Source organism: Littorina saxatilis, linkage group LG13, assembly GCF_037325665.1.
Source record: "Littorina saxatilis isolate snail1 linkage group LG13, US_GU_Lsax_2.0, whole genome shotgun sequence".
NCBI lineage: Eukaryota > Metazoa > Mollusca > Gastropoda > Littorinimorpha > Littorinidae > Littorina > Littorina saxatilis.
In genome coordinates this window covers 31,321,727-31,336,376 of record NC_090257.1, presented here as the reverse complement: position 1 = coordinate 31,336,376, position 14,650 = coordinate 31,321,727, and the positions used below count along the sequence as shown (strand labels likewise).

The 14,650-nt window shown below is 39.8% G+C and overlaps 2 protein-coding genes across 4 annotated transcripts in view; one reads left to right on the top strand and one right to left on the bottom strand.

Annotated features, from left to right (window-relative positions):
• Positions 1-10,929, top strand: part of LOC138945483 (malignant fibrous histiocytoma-amplified sequence 1 homolog) — a 60,969-nt gene extending 50,040 nt beyond the window's left edge. For 2 of the 3 annotated variants that reach the window (XM_070316915.1, XM_070316914.1), the window contains 2 exons: positions 1,180-1,250; positions 7,687-7,873. In XM_070316915.1, the coding sequence (XP_070173016.1) occupies positions 1,180-1,250; positions 7,687-7,743 (128 nt within the window). In that variant the 3' untranslated portion in view covers positions 7,744-7,873. Of the gene's footprint in view, positions 1-1,179; positions 1,251-7,686 lie in introns of all 3 variants that reach the window. The other variant, XM_070316916.1, reaches the window with a different exon arrangement.
• Positions 10,930-11,552: 623 nt separating this feature from the next.
• The window catches only part of LOC138945490 (uncharacterized oxidoreductase TM_0325-like), a 13,090-nt gene continuing 9,992 nt past the window's right edge, over positions 11,553-14,650 (bottom strand). The window contains exons 8-9 of the mRNA XM_070316924.1: positions 13,852-13,912; positions 11,553-13,395 (exon numbers count right to left, since the gene is read on the bottom strand). Coding sequence (XP_070173025.1) covers positions 13,093-13,395; positions 13,852-13,912 — 364 coding nt within the window. The 3' untranslated portion in view covers positions 11,553-13,092. The remainder of the gene's footprint in view (positions 13,396-13,851; positions 13,913-14,650) is intronic.

Sequence of the window (14,650 nt, the reverse complement as noted above, 5' to 3'; positions counted from 1 at the left end):
TTAATGACTTTGGTCATTAAAAATCTGAAAATTGTAATTAAAATTATTTGTTTTATAAAACTATCCAAAATTACGTTTATTGTATTCTTCATCATTTTCTGATTCCAAAAACATATAATTATGTTATATTCGGATTAAAAACAAGCTCTGAAAATTAAAAATATAAAAATTATGATTAAAATTAAATTTCCGAAATCGATTTAAAAACAATTTCATCTTATTCCTTGTCCGTTCCTGATTCCAAAAACATGTAGATGTGATATGTTTGGATTAAAAACACGTTCAGAGAGTTAAAAAGAATAGAGATATAGAAAAGCGGGCTATCCTCCTCACCGCAACCGCTACAGCGCTTTTCTGTATTGTTAATTTCACTGCCTTTGCCACGAGCGGTGGACAGACGATGCTACGAGTGTACGGTCTTGCGGAAAAAATGTAATGCGTTCAGTTTCATTCTGTGAGTTCGACTGAGCTTGACTAAATGTTGCATTTTCGTCTTACGCGACTTGTTTTTTTTTTTTTGCAGGGGCATTAATTTTTTATAACGCTTTTAACAGTACTCAACCATTTTTGGGATCAAAGTTTAGTAGAATGATATTGTTTTGGGTACACGTTGTGATAGTTTTGTTACTTAAGTCGTCCAAGAATCATTCTTAGAATGTAACAAATATGCGAAGAGGGCAAGACTATTTCTGTGAGTCGTATTCACAATCCTTTGTTATGTTGGCATCTGTTTAGTATTTGAAGCTTACTGAAACATGTTGTACTTGTGTAAATTGCCGCTACATCAGCGCTGAAAGTCAACAAAATGGGGCACTGGCCTTTGGCTAGTACTTCTCATAATTTACTAGCCAGAGAGCAAATTTTACTCGCCAAACCAACCATTTGTTTCAGCAACATTATTCGTATTTGTCGAGTAGATTAACATTTTTACTCACCATTTACATGTTTCTACTCGCCATGGCGAGTACAATACTCACCACTTTCAGGCCTGAACATGGTAAAAGAAGAGGCTGGTTTTTTTTTTAAACGGCTGATACAGGCAACAAACTATTCAATCAGCCAGTCGGTCAACCACTCAATCCTCTGTCGATTTAAAAACCAACTGATCAAAGATGTATTCATCTGTTCCACTTTTTATTGTAAACATTCTGTAATGTTCCCTCTTGCGTCATATTTCAGTTGTGATAAACCGAAATAGATTCAGACGTCCACGAACTTCAGATACTCCACCTGTCAATGGGGAGGTGAATGTAAGTGTGTCAGATGACGTCATTTGTATGACGTCATTGTGACGGCATCACGACGAGTGCGCTTTTTCCTCTGCGTGTTCTTCTTTCAAGATAATCGTGTGCCTAGCTGCACTAATACTCGGTGTTGTCCGTCGTCTTGTGAATATTGGAAACCTTGGTGAATGTTTGTAGTTCTTAAATAATGCGTGCAAAGCTAAGTGATTTAAGCTAAGTGTTCACCACTAATACAAAATATTATTTCTGTTTCAGCACTAACAAGTTTGCTTCTTTTTCTAACACTGACAGTTTTGCTTCTTTTTCTAACACTGATATGTTCGCTTCTCTTCTAACACTGCATGCACTCGTGGGAGTTTCATGTTGATTTCAGTCTTCCACGCGTTTCAGTACATCAGCAAATCTGGCTTTCCTTTCGCCTCAGCTTCCCTTTACCGTGTTTTAGCAATTAACAAACTGCTGCTATAAACGTCATTAACAATGTTTGCATCTCTCTCTCTCTCTCTCTCTCTCTCTCTCTCTCTCTCTCTCTCTCTCTTTCTCTCTCTCTCTCTCTCTCTTTCTCTCTCTCTCTCTCTCTCTTTCTTTCTTTCTTTCTTTCTTTCTCTCTCTCTCTTACCGAGCGTATTGTGAAAAACAATGGGCATTGAACGGACACTTATAGCCTCGTTCAGAGCGCGACACGTCTGACATGTTGTAATGTCAGTTTGAACGGACACTCTTATTCATGCAACTTTGTGTAAATGCACTATCGGCTTCGGTTTCGATATTTGAGTGTTAGAATACCCTTCCCCAAATCCAGCCCAACTTGCAATGGGCATAATATTGCATGAGCAATTAAACCATTCTGATTCTGATTCTCTCTCTCTCTCTCTCTCTCTCTCTCTCTCTCTCTCTCACTCTCTCTCTCTCTCTCTCTCTCTCTCTCTCTCTCTCTCTCTCTCTCTCTCTCTCTCTCTCTCTCTCTCTCTCTCTCTCTGAAAAAAGAAAATCTATTTCCCAATCCCCCCTCACCTCCCGCCAACCCAATACCATGCGATCAAACGTTTTAAAAATGATTGAATTTACACAACGCACAAGCTTTAGCTTTGTTCGATCTTTTGGCGTTTGTCAGAATTATGAAAAGCAATTAGGAGTCCGAGTGACGTAGAGTTGTTGCATCAATAAAGAATTATCTTGCCACGTGCACATGCCAGTGCTCATTGGCATAACTATGGACAAAAATCGTTACCCTCTGTGAGCATTTTCTCCGGTACTGCGTTTATTACACCCCCGGTATAGGGGTGTGTATAGGATTCGGTCGATGTGTTTGTTACACCCCCGGTATAGGGGTGTGTATAGGATTCGGTCGATGTGTTTGTTTGTTTGTTTGTTTGTGTGTTTGTGTTCGCATATAGATCTCAAGAATGAACGGACCGATCGTCACCAAACTTGATGAACAGATTCTATACATTCCTGAGACGGTCCTTACAAAAATTGGGACCAGTCAAACACACTGTTAGGGAGTTATTGGTGGATTAAGATTCTACAAGGACTTATAGAGGGACATATTAATGGTCAAAGGGAAATAACCTTCTCAGTTGGTGGCAGTGAGAATGGTAAGGACGGGGGTGTTTTTCCTACCTCGGAGGAATTTCTTGTTCTTTAAGTTTGCAAAATCATTGAGTTTTACGCGGTGCGCGCGGGGTCCCGAGTAGCGAAATAGGTTGAAGTGACATGGAAAACAACCAACCAACTAACCGGGGTACGGATTTGAAGTTCTTATTAATTGCCTTTTATGATGTCTTTTTATAGTTAAGAAAACGTGTTTGTCGTTTGGCTTTTTCCCATTATTTGTTTCAATATTATTTTTAAACACTAAAAAAACTGCCGTCGTTTTGTTTCTCTTTTTCACTTTATACTTTGTCACCTGTGTAGGAGGTATTGTACCTCCGCTTTTACTAACTAACCGGGCTTGACATGGTGGTAATTGTTGTTCCAAATTTGTTTTGTTTTTTCATGTGGGTAATAGGTGGAAATAAACCGTCTGTGTTAAGATAGAAACCAACAGTTTTGATATTCATTTCCAGCAGGCCGTAGCATGATTTACACTGACAGTGAAATTATCTATATGTACTTAAGATCAATGGTTTTCTGTTTTGTGTTTGTGTCTTATTTAGAGTTATGGTAGTTCAAAGTATCTCTTTTCTTTGGAGAAGACAGCTTCTAGTCCTCCCCCCCCCCCCCCCCCCCCCGCGGGTTAGGGGGAAGAATTTACCCGACGCTCCCCAGCATGTCGTAAGAGGCGACTTATAACGGATTCTGTTTCTCCTTTTACCCTTGTTAAGTGTTTCTTGTATAGAATATGGTCAATGTTTGTAAAGATTTTAGTCAAGCAGTATGTAAGAAATGTTAAGTCCTTTGTACTGGAAACTTGCATTCTCCCAGTAAGGTCATATATTGTACTTCGTTGCAAGCCCCTGGAGCAATTTTTTTATTAGTGCTATTGTGAACAAGAAACAATTAACAAGTGGCTCTATCCCATTCCCCCCCCCCCCCCCCCCCTCTCCCCGTCGCGATATAACCTTGAACGGTTGAAAACGACGTTAAACACCAAATAAAGATATGAAAGAACAGCTTCTCCTTCCATGCATAAGTTTCATGACTTTGGGCGGACGGTACAGTGTCATTCAATAAAAAGACTGAATACTTTATGGTGCGATGAAAATATTGTGTTTGTTTGTTCAAATAAATCCAAAAACAAAGACTGCCAACGTTCCAAAATTTTTAAAATGACAAAATGTTGTCAATAACAAACGTTCCAACAACCTACCTTTCTTGTTTTTTGATTTTGTTTGTTTGTTCACTAGAAAGTATTTTTCCTCATTCCCGCATTAGCAAATTATACACTTTCACTAAGTTTTGGTGGGGAAGGGTAGGGTGGTTTGAGAAAGCGATATGTTGCCGGGTTGTAAAGTCTCTTTTATTGAAAGGCCTAATTCATTGTTGGCCAGTAAAGAACACGTACGTAACTATTTAAGTTTCTTTTTACATTTAGTCAAGTTTTGACTAAATGTTTTAACGTAGAGGGGGGAATCAAGACGAGGGTCGTGGTGTATGTCGTGCGTGCGTGCGTGTGTGTGTGTGTCTGTGTGTCTGTGTGTGTGTAGAGCGATTCAGACTAAACTACTGGACCGATCTTTATGAAATTTGACATGAGAGTTCCCGGGTATGAAATCCCCGAATGTGTTTTTCATTTTTTTGATAAATGTCTTTGATGACGTCATATCCGGCTTTTCGTGAAAGTTGAGGCGGCACTGTCACGCCCTCATTTTTCAACCAAATTGGTTGAAATTTTGGTCAAGTAATCTTCGACGAAGCCCGGACTTCGGTATTGCATTTCAGCTTGGTGGCTTAAAAATTAATTAATGACTTTGGTCATTAAAAATCTAAAAATTGGAGAAAAAAAAAATTATAAAACGATCCAAATTTACGTTCATCTTATTCTCCATCATTTGCTGATTCCAAAAACATATAAATATGTTATATTTGGATTAAAAACAAGCTCTGGAAATTAAATATATAAAAATTATTATCAAAATTAAATTGTCGAAATCAATTTAAAAACACTTTCATCTTATTCCTTGTCGGTTCCTGATTCCAAAAACATATAGATGTTAGGCGCGTTTGATCGATCTGCGCGATCGCGCGATCGCGCTGCGCGTTTGGTGGATCAATCAAACGCGCACACATCGATCGATGTGTGCGCGTTTGATCGATACAAAGAATACAAGAATCGTTAAAACTCGCAGCTCTTATATACTTGCGCATTTGGACGATCCGTCTCACAAATCACCATACTACGCACACACACGTCTGCTGGCAATGACCGGAAGTTATGACCGGAAGTAGGCCTAGCTATAAGTGTCTAAACAACAATCTGTAGGACATTTAAAAAAAGAAGAAAAAATGGGATTATATTGTACCAAACACTTAGACTACCTCAAAGACATCACATCACAGGTATATATGCGTCGAGGTTGCACCTGATCATCCATTTCACATGTATTAGCTCATTGATTTAAAAGTTCAGCTGTTTTCATGAGATGTCAGAGGGATGGACAGAGATGAGGAAGGAGGGATTGGGGGGAGAGACTGAGAGACTAAGAGAGAGACTGAGAGAGAGAGAGAGAGAGAAAGTGTGTGTGAGAGAGAGAGAGAGAAGAGAGAGAGAGCAGAGACTGAGGAGAGAGACAGAGAAGAGAGAGAGAGACTGAGACTAAGAGAGAGAGAGACAGAGAGCCTGAGCGACTAAGAGAGAGAGAGAGAGAGAGAGAGACTAAGAGTCTGGAGAGAGAGAGCGATAGAGAGAGAGAGGAGAGAGAGCCTAGAGAGAAGAGAGAGAGAGAGAGACTGAGAGACTAAGAGAGAGAGAGAGACTGAGAGACTAAGAGAGAGAGAGAGAGAGAGAGAGAGAGAGAGAGAGAGAGAGAGAGAGAGAGAGAGAGAGAGAGAGAGAGAGAGAGAGAGAGAGAGAGAGAGAGAGAGAGAGAGAGAGACTGTTTGAAAGATTGAGAGGCCTGACAACAAACAAATCAAAAACGTTGGTGGGGTATATTTCGGAACATTCCTGTATTTGAAACTTTTCGATTTCACTTCCGGCGTGCGATGTGTGTGTGTGGTAGGGACTTACTTTGTGACAGATCGTCCAAATGCGCAAGTATAAGAGCTGCGCGTTTTAACGATTCTTGTATTCTTTGTAGCCTATTCTTTGCATCGATCAAATGCGCACACATCGATCGATGTGTGCGCGTTTGATCGAACCACCAAACGCGCAGCGCGATCGCGCGATCGCGCAGATCGATCAAACGCGCCTAACATAGATATGATATGTTTGGATTAAAAACACGCTCAGAAAGTTAAAACTAAGAGAGGTACAGAAAAGCGTGCTATCCTTCTTAGCGCAACTACTACCCCGCTCTTCTTGTCAATTTCACTGCCTTTGCCATGAGCGGTGGACTGACGATGCTACGAGTATACGGTCTTGCTGAAAAATGGCATTGCGTTCAGTTTCATTCTGTGAGTTCGACAGCTACTTGACTAAATGTTGTATTTTCGCCTTACGCGACTTGTTTTTTCTTCTTCTTCTTCGTTCATGGGCTTAGACTCCCACGTTCACTCATGTTTTTAGCACGAGTGGATTTGTACGTGTATGACGGTTTTTACCCCGCCATTCAGGCACCATACGCCGATTTCGGGGGAGGCATGCTGGGTATTTTCATGTTTTTATAACCCACCGAACTCTTGATACTTTTCCGTGCGCACTTTTAAGTCACTAGCAGGTCTGCACATAAGTTGACCTGGGAGATCGGAAAAATGTCCACTCTTAACCCACCAGGCGGCAGCGACCGGGATTCGAACTCACGACCTCCCGATTACGAGGCCGACGTCTTATCACCACGCCACTGCGCCCGTCAAAGAAGTTTCTTTTTATTCGGAGGCATATTTCTTATTGGGTAACTAACCCCCAACCGTCTGGTGTTCAATCTGTTTGTGTTTGTGCCTTCGTGATCGACTGTTCGGATCCAGGTTGTTTCTGAATAGATCAATATTTTGTCTTGGCTGTAACTCGAAACGGATATGCAGTGGTTTTTATCAAGCACCTGTTCTCTGTGCTAATCTTCTCTCCTTTGCTCACGATTGTCTTTTTTTGGATTGATTCACGTATTCACGTACGAAAGTCAAAATCTGTTTTCTACAAAATGGAGTAGAAAAACTGACGGTTGACAGATTGGTAAGGTTACAATAAGTGTTTTCCAAGAACTTTCTTGGTCTTGACATGTACTTGTAAACGTATGTTTCTGTTATCTATTTCTGTTGACAATATCACTGGCGACTGCTAAAATGCATGTTTTCCTTGCTTTGTTGTAAGTGTTTTAGTACGAATTGAACATTTTCTTGAAACAGACACTTCTTTGAATTTTTATTTATCAATTCTGTTCTGGGAACAATAGTTTTCACAGTGAAATTTAAAAAGAGGGCTTGGTGTGTAATCATAATCTACTCGGTTATTGTTCAGTTGGAAAATGTTTGTCCAAACAAGTGTTTAGTAAGTGTGAAAGTCAGGGTGGGGGGGGTGGGGGGGGGGTGCAAGGGAGCAGTGTTTGTTCAGCCCTTTATTTTTGATGTGTAAAATGAATGCAACATCCTGCTCAAACAGCAACAAGCAAAGTAACAACCGAAACACACAAACAAAGCGAAACAAAAACAAAGCTATAACTGAAATATTAATAACGTATTGGGTGCGGGAATGTGGAGGGGGGGGGGCGAGAGAGGCTGAGAGGCAGCATACTTTGAACGTGTCTCCATCCTTCGTTGGTTTTCCTGTGTTGACTTGTTCCACTTTTTCATCGACTGCTTCCTCGAAGCGCAGAATGTTAACGAAAACGTGTGCTGTGTGCAGATGACGTCATGCGCACCCTCATCCGACGCAGCGTCCGACGGCGTGGCGCCGCCCTGACGTCAGACATCGACGATATTCACCGAGTTGCGCCCCCTAACCCGCGCCGAGCAGCGCTTGTTCCCCTTGATATTGGTGACGACAGCTTGCGGCGACTGCTTGGTCACCGCGACTCCATGGGTTCCGAGGACCTGTGACGTCATGTGACGGAATGACGTCATTAGTTGTAACCCGGAACTTGCTATGACATTCGACGGAATCAGTTTCTGGGAGAGAAAAAAAAGGTGTTACTTCTATCTGTTTTGTGGGACGACATCGATGACGCTAACTTTGATTTTGTTTTCTCCTTGCTGCTAAATCTTTGTTTGTCCACAAGCAAGTTTTCAACGAACTGTACAAAATGGCTTTTGTATGCTGAACGTCTTTTGCATTTAAATCAGACCTTTCAGATTCAATGTTGTTTGATTACACATCCCCTGCTACTAAGGCCCATTACATCAAGTTTCTTTAGCACATGACATCGACGACAAACCCGACATTGCTTGAAGGTTTGATTTTTTTTTTAAATCATCACAAACGTCCCATTTTTTTATGATTTAATCGTGTCGATGATGTTTTCGTTGTAACAAAGAAGTAATTAGCCTTAGTTTTACTCCAATTAGATATTATAATGTGTCGCCCGCTTGCTAACTTTGTTGGAATAAAAAGCATGCAGTTGTTTTTTTGTTCAGCACTTGAAAAGCAAGGGAGTTTGTATTACGTCATTAGCCAAACGCGGGGTCCGTACCTACTGCATCTGTGTGATAACATCATCGACTTTTATGTAAAAATGTTGCTGACGTCATTCTGATGGTGTACTGTAGCCATCATGACCATTCGCAAAAACAAAATCTTTGGTGATCGTGATTTTCTTCCCATTTTTGATTTGATGTTGGAATCGGAGAGGTCCGTAAACGTTGTTAAAGATCTTTTTCTTTTACAAAAAATATCTTCTGTAACTTTGAACCTCTGCGTTTTACAACACTCATGCGAATGATGAAACACGCATGCACGAACAATTATCGTACGAATCAGTATTTCAGTGCAGGATTGTCCTCATTTCATTTTAGTCATAGTTGCAATCAGTTGTGTAACTATGTAGAAAACGCTGACTGTTTGCCGTACGTGTTTTGACATTGGTGTTTTGTTTTGTTTTTGATATGTTTTGTTTGTTCTCTCATTTTAACACTACAGTTCGCTTTCTTAATTAATTCATACGTGGATTTTTAAATTGTACATGTCCTTACTCATCGTATTCTGTTTTGTACATAGTAAAGTATAAAAAGTGAATGTAATTCATTGATAATTGTGTTCATGTTTCCTCGTTAGCATATCTGTCAGTAAAAGTGTAATAACCACATTACTTGTATACTTTCAACCGCACTAGTTCTTTGTCTACACATTTTCAGTGTAAATTAATCAGCATCAGTTAGGGTGATGAAAGTTATTGGCATTTCTTGGTATTTTCCGCTGATCTTAAACGTCACGTTGTTTATGTAGATAAGTTTGTTGTAAGATGTCGCACGTGCGAACATCTCCCTCTGCAGTACACAGTCACAGTGACATCAAATCGGACGCAAACCATACTGTACATATCATGTCCCCATTGTCAAACCAGCCTTGTACAGATATATAAGAAACGTTCTGTGCGAAAGCGTTATGCGTTTTTTTCCTTGATTGTAGTATTTATTACGTTATCAATGTGCCCCCCGCGGGTTAGGGGGAGTCCCATATTGGTTGGGACGAGAAAGAATTTACCCGATGCTCCCCAGCATGTCGTAAGAGGCGACTAACGGATTCTGTTTCTCCTTTTACCCTTGTTAAGTGTTTCTTGTATAGAATATAGTCAATGTTTGTAAAGATTTTAGTCAAGCAGTATGTAAGAAATGTTGTCCTTTGTACTGGAAACTTGCATTCTCCCAGTAAGGTAATATATTGTACTACGTTGCAAGCCCCTGGAGCAAATTTTTGATTAGTGCTTTTGTGAGCAAGAAACAATTGACAAGTGGCTTTATCCCATCACCCCCCTTCCCTCCGTCGCGATATAACCTTGAACGGTTAAAAACGACGTTAAACACCAAATAAAGAAAGAAAGAAAGTTATCAATGCTTTTATCAGATAATTACGTTCATCAATGTTTTAATCAAATAGTTATAAAACCGTATATGCAATTATTCGCTGTACCAAATCATCTCTCTCTCTCTCTCTCTCTCTCTCTCTCTCTCTCTCTCTCTCTCTCTCTCTCTCTCTCTCTATTTGCTATTTTTTCCCTTTGGAAAATATCTATTTTCTGCAATGCATGTGATACATTACAAAAGCATTCTGTGATAATTTTGATGTGTTCGTGATTCAATGTCAAAGTCCGTCACTCTGCTCGACCCAATTCTTTGAAACTAAGGGGCAGTTATTTCAAACGATTTTTATGTTATTACATTATGCGTTATTGTATATATATACGTCCGTCAGTCTGTTTTGTCTTGGCATCAATATTGCTGCGTCTTTGTTTATATTGTTTGAGAAAAGCTTTCGAATACGTTTGGGGGGAATTCTTTGATAAAATCCGAATATGTGTATATCTGAAAACTTGATTTGAAAATAACAGGAAAAACGAATACATGGTAAAACAATGATGATTTATTATTCATCTTTCCGTAGATCTGTTTGGTGGTTTAGTAACTCTATATATATGTGCGTGGAAACGATTAAATTATCTCGGGTTACGGCTGATAAACGATAACTGTTAAATAAAGATACCTTTCTTTCTGTGTGACTATCTTGTCACGTCAGCCACCAGATTTATAAAGATTTTCTTATCTTCCTTTTTTCTCATTTTCAATAGTGTATTGTCCCTCCCGGTGAAAAGCTAGTAGGAACAGAGTCGCGCTACCAAGGTGTGTGCGTGTTTAGGTGTGATATCACCCACCTGCACTTCTGGCGGAATGACCCAGGTCTTTTACGTGTCGCAGTGCTGATACAGGGGTGGGACATGGATACTGTCTCTGATGAACAACAATCGATACGAGTAACGTTTTAAAACATTCACAAAAATGTAAATTATCTTTTTTTCCAATAATGAATATCTGTTGTGGTTTTTGTTTTTTTAAAACTTTAACAGGGATGGGTCCATTAAGGTTATACTCCGCTTGGTGATCTAGACGCCATTTAGTCTTCGTGTCCGTGTACTGAATAAATTAATTCTCAAATGTTGACTGTTCTTTTGTGTCAGGTGCTTTTGATGCTAATTGGGCAAGTTTGAGTCGAGTGTGTGTGTGTAAGGTTGGTGGGGGGATGTTGATAAGAGAGAGAGGGGAGATAATTCAAGCAAACGTGTACCCACACTCAAGCACATGGTGTCAATTGGAAATCCAGTGCTTACTTTCCATCGATTGATAAACTTGGAAGCAGCATTAGGATGCTTAGCCAACATGTGTTGCATTCTACAAGTATAATTTTGGTGTTGTTTCTCTGAGAATAAATAAACAAAGAAAACAATAATTAGAATAAATGATGCAGAAGAAATGAGAAAGAAGAGAAAAGACTGAAACGATCTGATACAGACTTCTTTTACGCAAATTTGTGATTTATTCTCATCTTGTGCAAGGCAAGACCTCTTTTGGTCAGTATAGCGTAAATATTTTCAACGAACAGGAGCTGTAAGTTGACTATCACTAGTTGAAAACAAAGTAATCAGTGGATGATTAAAACAACAATAAGAAGAAGAAAAAGATGGGATGGTGTGTCGAAAGGAAAAGAAGATAAATAAGTTGGACTAAAAAACAAATCGTTCGCGCCTTTTCAACAAAAAACAAAAATAAAATAAAATCCATAAATAATATTAATCGGATTTTATTTTCGCTAGGACATTTGTATTCATATAAAAGTAAACCGATTCCAAAGCAATAACGCAACAAAAGCACTGAAAATACAAGCTAGAAAACATGCCATATATCACATACAAGAGCAGAATCACGCACGTGATACCCTCTAATGTTCTGGTTTTATGTTCACATCTTTAAAAAAAAAAATTTTAAACACTTTAATACAGCCGATTTGTTTCAATCCCTTTTCTCTGCTGCCAGTTGAAATATAGTACTCTTCTTGTTAATAATTTAGAAAAAAAAGAAGAGTAAGATTAATAAATCTTCAAAGCATTTTTGTTCTTTCGCAAGAGTATAAAGTAACCAACAGGAGAGTTCATTCTCACTGAAGCACAAAGTAAGGCTTTTCTGTCAAAACGCCACGGTTCAACGTAATTAAAACTGACACAACAATAAGAACAAGCGAATATTTAGAAACGGTAGTTAGCAAAAACAACATGACTCATATGAGAAAAAATTTTTTTCACAAACCTGCACTTCTTATGACACGAACCTACAACAGCACCTGACCGGCATAAATGGCAAAACAAGCTTTGAAAAGTTACACCACGTGCTAACACAAGTCCCTTCAAGCACACAATTCAACAAAAACAAGGAACAAGCTAAATTACTGTATTCCTAAATTAAGGACAAACAAACAATAATATTACGAATTCAATTCTAAGGAATAAAACCACTTTGTCCTGCGTCACTGATTGTAACAAAACAACCGAGGAACGTTCAATTATCGTCCATGTCTAAAGCTATATCACACAATAACTGAAGCAATTAAGTCCATAAATAATTTCATAAATTAATGTATTATCAAGACTAGTTGAATTGAATGCCTCAGTCTCTCAATGTACAGGGCCTTTTGGGGGTTCTTTGTGTCAAATCCACAGAGATGGAAAGAACCGATCAAGACATCATTCCTATGCAAGTTTAGTGTCAAAACTTCAAGGAGGTTGTTGAAACTTACCAAACCATGGCAGTTCATTTTGTTGTCATTAAAGTATTATCATAGTGAAAAGCAGTCGTTTAGATGTTAACATTTGACAAACTCCAAAAACATTATTTTATGTCCAAGGGACGTAACTGCATGCATGGTTGATGTAGATAATGAATTTGGAAAACTTAAAATTGAATTTGTCCAAGACCTCACTCAACTTCTTTAAGATTTGTAAGTCAACCGGCACCCTATAGAGGGTCAACGGTTTTCACCATGAGTTTTCTTCATTTTCTCTACATAATCAAAAAACAAGAAAGGTAAGTAGTTGGAACGTTTGTTATTGACAATAAAACGATACATTCACAAATATATCGACCCACAGTGCACAGACACACAATGAGTTACGACAACTTATCTTGATCGAAGTTTCTAACGCCTGCTACGAAGCCGCAAGCGAATGAAAATTTGAACGTTGGCAATCTCTTTGTTTTTGCATTTTCTGTACGATTTTGCGATTTCGTTTGATCCCTACGCTCTCGGATGGACATTCTCTCTTCATCAGCTCTACTTTTTTGAGGAAAAGTCAGCCGGAGTTTTCGGAGCGATCATCTTTTTCAGTTGATCCATGCGCTCTTGGGTGGAAGTCGGGTTCAAATCTCCAATGTTTTTCATAGGGGCCATTGCTTTCTCCATTGCCGCCGGCTTGGTAGGGGGGACAACCAGGAAGCCTCTCTCGACCGGAAGACACGTGCCTGTCATGGCGGCGGAGAGGTCAGAGGCCAGGAAGGTCACGACCTTGGCTATGTCGTCCATGCTGCAGTTACCACCTAAAGGTTGCAGCTGGGTCATGTCCGATAACTCGTAGGCCTGATGTTAAGAAAGAGAAGAATTATAATTACACAGTTCTGGCATTGTTGCGAACCAGTGGAAATTGTGAATGTATGCTCTCTCTCTCTCTCTCTCTCTTTCTTTCTCTCTCTCTCTCTCTCTCTCTCTCTCTCTCTCTCTCTCTCTCTCTCTCTCTCTCTCTTATGTCATTGTATATATGTTCACCCCCCTCATAAGGGGCTATGGCCTAAATGAGTAAACAATCCAATCTCTCTCTCTCTCTCTCTCTCTCTCTCTCTCTCTCTCTCTCTCTCTCTCTCAACGAGCACAAACACCCACACACTCGCACACACACACACTTACACGCGCGCGCGCACGCACACACGTACGCACGTACACACGCACGCACACACACACACACATACACACACACACATAAATATTATACACACACACACACACACACACACACACACACACACACACAGTACTGACCGACTTGACACCCATTATTTTCGTCATTTCTTCTGTCGTGTCTGTCGGAGTCATTCCAACGCTGCAAACACACAACAAACATTTTACACACACATTTAGTTATTGAAAGTAAGCATTACACGTGCTAGAAATAGACAAACAAGCAAGGAACGAGTTGTCAGAGAGAGTGTGTGTGTGTGGTGTGTGTGTGTGTGTGTGTGTGTGTGTGTGTGCGTGCGTGCGTGCGTGTGACGTGCGCGCGCTTCAATTCCCTACCCGTCTATCTGCATGTCTACGTTAACTGGAGAGAGGGAGGGGAAATATTTAGCATCAGATGCTCTTGATAGAGATACATTCAATGAGGAGCACCGAATAATTGGCAAGAATACTTGGATAATGTTCAACTGAGTGTGGAGAATAAGCTGTGTCATTTCCCTAGGTTGTGATTTCTCAGTGAAAGAATACATGCATAATAATAATAATGATACGAGCATTTATAACGCGCATATATCTCACCTCAAGGCGCACTCATACACATTCTTTCGCATTAACAACTCAAGCACACTCATATACACTTACGCATACATTACATGAAGATGACAAGGCAACAACACAAACAGAGACACGGCACTCAAAAGTAAGCATGAAAAACAAAAGAAAATTCCAAATAATAATTATGTACATGGCTATTTACAACTGCTTTGATTTAGGCTTGCCGGTGGGGTGGGGGGGGGGGGGGGTGGGGTGTAGCGGGGCACTGTAGTCTGAGGATTATTTAGGGACAAGAAAAGTCTTGAGACCAGATTTGAATGCTTCTAAA